Here is a 6,488-nt window from a genome sequence, read left to right as displayed (position 1 = left end):
GAGCTGGGTGGAAAGTAACTATAAAGAAACCAGAAACCTTCCCATCTGTCCACCTTGTATGGTCATTAAAGATGAAGTCAGTAACTCTCAATCTTGGCTGCACGATAGAATCACCTGGAGCCTTTACAGACTCTGGTACCCAGTCCGCACCCATATTTGATTTGAATATTTGATTTGAATATTCAAATCAATATCTTTAAAGAGGACACCTGGTGCTGATGTATTGTTTGGTTTACGCTCTGAAGACTGGTCCTGTATGCAGCCAGGGTGAGAATGACTGGATTAAAGGAGTCTTTCGGTGCCCAGGGAGTGTGGGCATCCTCCTCTTTGAATCATTTTCTGCTCCCTCGTCTCCCCCTTTTCTGATCTTGCACAGGATGGTTCTGTATCTGACTTGGTCTTACAGCATATATTGCAGGTTACTTTGCCTCAGAGTAGAAGAATTTGTTTTCTTCTTCATGTTGTAAAGGACAGAACTCTCCTCTTTTCTCACTTCTGATGTACTGTCTCATCACTCATTTCATGCTTTTATCTTCCTTCCCATATTACTTAACTTCTTTCACCTTTGAGATGTAGAATCTGTAGATTTAGGAGGAATTCTGACTTTTGTATCCCTAGGGATTGCATTTACCAAACCTTCTGAAGCATTTCAGAAGAATCACAGTGGAAATAAAGCTTAAGGAATAAAGAGGGTTCCTAAAAATAGAGCACAATTCATCTATTTCAGTTTAAAAAATGCCTTCATATTTTCCAAGCTTTTTTCTTTAACTCTTAAAGCATTTTTAATAAGCTGACTTATGAGCCTTGTTGAAAAATAAATAAAATACACTTGTTTCCATTAAGGGAAGAGATCTTTTTCCATCTCATTGGTATTATTGAAGGAGACAAAAAGAAGTCCAAAACTTGGCAACGAGCTGCATTATTAGTGACATATTGGTCACAGATGGGCTGGAAAAACTACACTTTCTTCCTGCAATTAGTATTTTAAGTGCCCACAAATTACATATGAAAATCCAGAGAGTCCCCTTACAGAAGGGAAGGCTGAAAAATTATGGGCTTTGCAAAAATCTTCACTTTTAAAGTTTTCTAAGTGTGTTTTTGTCAGTAGGTGAGTGACACATGTCCACTTGTTGGTGGTACTTTGAAGGGAGGCATGATGAAGATGGCAGGCTAGATGATGCCAGCAGACCTCCTGGCATCAGTTCTGCTGTTGTGAGCGAGTGCAGACACCTGGAGAGACACTTGGCAACACTTGTGAATTACAGATTTCCTTTCCTCAACAATTTTAAAAATGATCATGAAGGCAAAACTCAAGAGGTAACAGGGAACTCTCTTTAGTAATTCTGTTGCTTGAATTTGTAGTCCTTTGAAAGAAGACTCTTAGGAATTTAGCCAAATTGTGTTCCAGAAGTTGCCAGAAAGTCCTAACAGGACTCTGAGGAGAGTTTTGACAAGCCAGCTCTGGAGACAGTGTTAAGATTCACGTGGGAGGAAACAGTATTGGCACCAAAATGTCTCTTGAGGAGTTTTAATAAGTGAATGTAATTCCAAACCTAAGGAGTCAATGGAAGGAAAAGTGATGTTGTAAAAGAAGAAAGGTCAAAAAACATATCTGATGGACATAAAAATTATAATTATAAACTAGGATTTTATTAGAAGACTTCTTGAGAATTTTTAACTCACCTTAATAAGAAAACCAGGGAATAACTCCCAGAGGGATGACAGATGCCTCAATTTTCATCGTGTTTAAATTGGTGAGCTAACCAGTTTGAAATGTCACATAGATTGAAGTAATATGAAATTGAACAAAAGGGAAAAATTAGAAGGAGAAAAATCAGTACCACCTAATGTAAGAAACTGAATTATGACATGGCAAAAAAGAGGCATAGCCAAGCTTCCTGACACAGGTAGAAGGTTATCCACGGGCATTTTAAATTCAGTAAGAATATGCATTTTCAGATGCTCTGGGGATCTGATGATTCCCAGTAAAGCTGCCTTTGAATTAGGAGCTTATAATGTACTTTTCAGCCCCAAAGCTATTTGGTAGTACTGTCGGGAATGTCGGTATTGGATGCTAATCCAGTACTGTCTGATGCCTTGAGTACTTCTTGATTTTATAAATTCAAGGCGTCACACATACGGCCTTCAAAAAAGAAACCTGTAAGAAAGACTTGAAGTTCTTTTCCTTCTCAAAGCTGTTGTTTCCTTTTTCCCTAGGAAAGTGACAGTCCTGGAGGACCCCGATCAGAATATCCACCTGAAAAACTTGTCTCTTCATCAGGCGGCCACAGAGGAAGAAGCTCTGAATCTGCTTTTCTTGGGTGACACCAACAGAATGATTGCAGAGGTAATAAGCTTTTCTCTGCAAGCTGTGTTTGCACACTGTAAAATATAATGGAATCTGGGGGACAGCAATGACTTTAAAAATAATCTCATCTAAATCCCATGTTTTAGGAAAAGGAAACCTAGAACCAGAGAATTGAGGAGACTTTCTCGAGGTCTTTTAGCTAGTTAATGAGCAGGGACTAAAATCTAGTCTCTTTTAATTTTGTATTTTTAAATTTTATACAAATTGATTTGCAGCCAGCCCATGACAACTCATCGGAAGTCTTCATTATAGGAATTTTTGCTTAATTTTTGAAACTTAAAATTACATAGCTTATTCTTCCTAACCTCCAGTCATCCATATACTGGCATTTAGCTATCATGGGTTTAGAGAATGAAGAATGTAGAATAACACCTGGAACATAGGAAGTGCTCTGTGCATTTGCAGCTCTTGTTGGCAGATCCAGGAACACTGCCATGGTGTGTGATAGAAGTATGCATCCGTGCAATATTGGGGATATTCTTGTGCTAAAAGCTATTTATTGCTAATCTGACATTCACACCTAACTGGTCACCTATATTTTGCCTTGGAACCATAAGCAGGAGACAGGATTAACCCAGCTGGGTCATGGGCCTCAACCAGTTACTGATTGGAGATGGAGGGTCACAAAAATCTCATTCAGCGCCACTGCACTGAAAGGAATTAAGTAGCGCTACTGGTGATTCGGGTGGTGGTGGTGTGGAAAAAGGCACTTTCCTTTTCAAACCATGCTCCCTGAGTTCTGTGTCCTACCTTGTCTCTGATGACAAACAACAGAAGAGACAATAAGCTGGGAGGAAAAGTAGTCTGAGAAAGTCTCCCTCAAGTGACTTTCCTTCTGCCCCATTTTCACCCCTTGGAATGTACCACCTTAAATACAAGACAGATAAATGGGAAATCAGGTAGTGAAAGCATGGTGTTGACATCTGTCATTGCGCTGGGCCCTTCGTTTCATTGTTGTTTTACTGGTTCTGCATCAGTACTTTTCAACAGACTAGCTTAAAAATGTTGATTTGAGGTGCCACATATAATATGGATTTAAGGACCCTTAAATTATCATTTTCACTTAAAGAGAGCTGCACCTAGTTTTTAATTTCAGAATATTTTCTGTTGTTTACAGTGTTTTGCATTTGTGTATCATTTCAACATTTTGCCCATGCAGTCATCCATCGTGCTCATTTGTCACAGTAATTGAAGGGACAGGAATAAAAGCAGATTAAGAAGTAGGGAGTGTAATAATGAAAGATTTAACATGTTTCACTAAAAATCCTCCTCCTCCATACATAGTTTAATCAACAGCAAACTGAGAGGTACAGACTGTAAATGGGTCCTGCCCACGAACGGAGTATGAAAAAGAAAAATGGGAGATCATAAATGCTCCTGGAAAACATGAGGCGAAACCTACCCCTGCCTCTTTGCTGACCGTCTTCCTAAAGTGACTCATCCCGGAGGAGCCTAGGCCTTGTTCTCACAATTCCATCCCTTCACCTTGAACGGGTCAGGGAGGGCTCCTGGCCCTGGTTCACCATGGCCCCTGTTAGCGAATTTGCGCTTTCAAAGTTATGCCTCTAACTTGAGCCAACTGCATCTTCTCAGATTATTGTTGTGTAAAGTTTTGAGGACCTTGAGCTTCCTTTGTATAAGCTCTTCTGTTCTATCATCTTACAAAATTCTGAGAGTCTTTTCCTATTATTTACCACTGAGTGTTTTGCAATAGTATAAATAGCTGAAACCTGGAGAAGTCCAATTCTAATAATGCTGGTTGTGCAGTACTTTAAAATTTTATTCATTTTTTTATTTTTTTCCTGTGTGAAGCCTGATTGCTTTTAAACCAAGTCTAATAGGTTTTGGATGTTTCTGTGCTTGCTTTTATTTTTTTCTCTGGTAATAACTACCATGTTCTATCAAGAACCTACTCAGTAGACTTGTCACTGTTGTGGATACTTGTACGTATTATTTCTGACTCTCATTTTATAGATGGAAACTAAGGCTCAAAGAGTTAGACTGCTTGCGCAAGGTCGCACCGCTAGTAGGTGGCAGAACTGGGCTTCAGCTCCAAGTCTGACCATTTCAGAAGCTTATGTTCTTTCCTTACACCACAATTCATGAGCACGGTAATCAAATTGACACATGTCAGATTTTTCAAGTGAGGATACATTTCTGAATTATTTAAAAAGCATAGCAAGTATAGAACACTTCAGCTTATCTCTTGAATTCATTGAAAGCAAATACATAAAAATATAAACGAAGAATAACTGTCAATCCCTGGAAATACTTTATTATTCAGAGTCTCCAGAGAGGCATGCTTTAGATTACAACTGAGCTGTCAGAATGTAATTTGTCAGCACGCAATGAGCTTACCAGGATAAAAAGAACACACTAATCATTTTTTTTCAGAAGACGAGGTTCCCAATTTCCCATTTACACAGAGAAATCCAGAAGTTGCCATGGTAACCAGAAAACATTTGCAAAACAAAGCCTGAATAGGGGGACCAAAGCAAGCATACTCTTCCCTTTTAAGTTCTCCTACCGAGAGCCAGAATTTTAAGGAAAAGTTATTAAGAGTAGCTTCATCCTCTTCTTATTTTTAGAACCCACTCTTAAATAATTTCTGTAATCCTACCAATGTTTTGAATAAAACCTGATTATATCCTTGGGGTAGAATTTTTTTTTTTTTTTCAAAAGTTGATTTGCTATGCCAAAGAGAATAAATACTGTAAAAGCTGAACTGTTTGTGACCCAACGTCAAAGCCCACCAGTAGCAAGTATGACTTGGTACTTTTTGTCTTAGCATTGAAATGTTGCTCTCAATTAATTAAACCTAATTGGACAAGACATTCTGCATTCGATCGGCAGGCCCTGCACAGCCCCATTGCTGAGATGATTTGCCCAGCCCCACCCACAGTCTAGAGCACGCTGTGCCCACGTGTGGCCCGAGGATAGCTTGTATCAGGATACACCATGCTAGTCCAAAGACACAGGACCCCATATCTGATGGATGGGTTCATGTTCTCAGCAGTGGAGCCCAGGAATATGCATTCTAGCATTTTAAGTGTGCCCAGTCTAAATTTGGGGCAGTTCGGGTTTTACTGTTAAGAAGCTGGTTGAAACCCACTCCCAGAGAAGTATGTGAACAGATCCCTATTCTGTGCCCTTGCCAACACCACAAGATTGGAAAGTTCTGCCAATTTGGTAGTCAAAAGAATTTTGTTCTAACTTGTATTTTTGATTACCAAATTCTTTTATACCTTTATTTGCCATCTGCATTTCTGTTTCTGATTATTTCAACTTGCTCTTCTGCCAAGATCCAGGTAAAATCCAGGATTTTTTTTAACTGCATCTTGACAGAAGCTGTGCTGGACTAACAAAATCAGATGTTCCTTCTAGGAGCAATCTCCACTGGGGAAAGTGCCATTTAAGTATTTATTCATTTTAGGAAGCCATAGTGTTGCTCAAAGTGAATAATTAGACCACATGCGTGCAAAGTCACTTCAGTTGTGTCTGACTCTTTGCGACCCATGGACTGTAGCCCTCCTCTATCCATGGGATTCTCCAGGCAAGAGTACTGGAGTGGGTTGCCATGCCCTCCTCCAGGGGATCTTCCTGACCGAGGGAGCAAATCCCAGGTCTGCTTCATCTCCAGCGTTGGGAGGCAAGTTCTTTACCACTAGCGCCACCTGGGAAGCCCATAATTAAACCAACACGGCATTATTTTACAAGCAACTTTGGAGAAGAGAGTAGTATCTGGGGATCCTTTCTACCAAAACTCCACAGTACTGTCTTTTGTGCGTTAAATTGTCTCACCTTATCTAATTCCCATGTTGGAGTCCTAACCCCTAGTACCTCAGAATATGTAGACTTATTGAGAGATAATGTCTTTACAGAGGTGATCAACTCAAAATGGGGTCATTCGTGTGGGCCCTAATCCAACATCACTGATACCCTTTGCTGCTGCTGCTGCTAAGTCACTTTAGTCGTGTCCGACTCTGTGGGACCCCATAGACTGCAGCCCACCAGGCTCCCCCGTCCCTGGGATTCTCCAGGCAAGAACACTAGAGTGGGTTGCCATTTCCTTCTCCAATGCATGAAAGTGAAAAGAGAAAGTGAGGTCGCTCAGTCGTAT

The 6,488-nt window shown here is 40.1% G+C and overlaps 1 protein-coding gene across 1 annotated transcript in view; it reads left to right on the top strand.

The window, feature by feature from the left end:
* Window positions 1-2,298: 2,298 nt before the first annotated feature.
* The window catches only part of LOC104994977 (kinesin-like protein KIF6), a 296,967-nt gene continuing 292,777 nt past the window's right edge, over window positions 2,299-6,488 (top strand). The window contains exon 1 of the mRNA XM_010848702.1: window positions 2,299-2,347. Coding sequence (XP_010847004.1) covers window positions 2,336-2,347 — 12 coding nt within the window. The 5' untranslated portion in view covers window positions 2,299-2,335. The remainder of the gene's footprint in view (window positions 2,348-6,488) is intronic.

Source organism: Bison bison, unplaced genomic scaffold (assembly GCF_000754665.1).
Source record: "Bison bison bison isolate TAMUID 2011002044 unplaced genomic scaffold, Bison_UMD1.0 scf7180017864270, whole genome shotgun sequence".
NCBI classification, from domain to species: Eukaryota; Metazoa; Chordata; class Mammalia; order Artiodactyla; family Bovidae; genus Bison; species Bison bison.
Note: the sequence above shows the minus strand (reverse complement) of the source record. Positions and strands in the feature narration are given on the sequence as shown.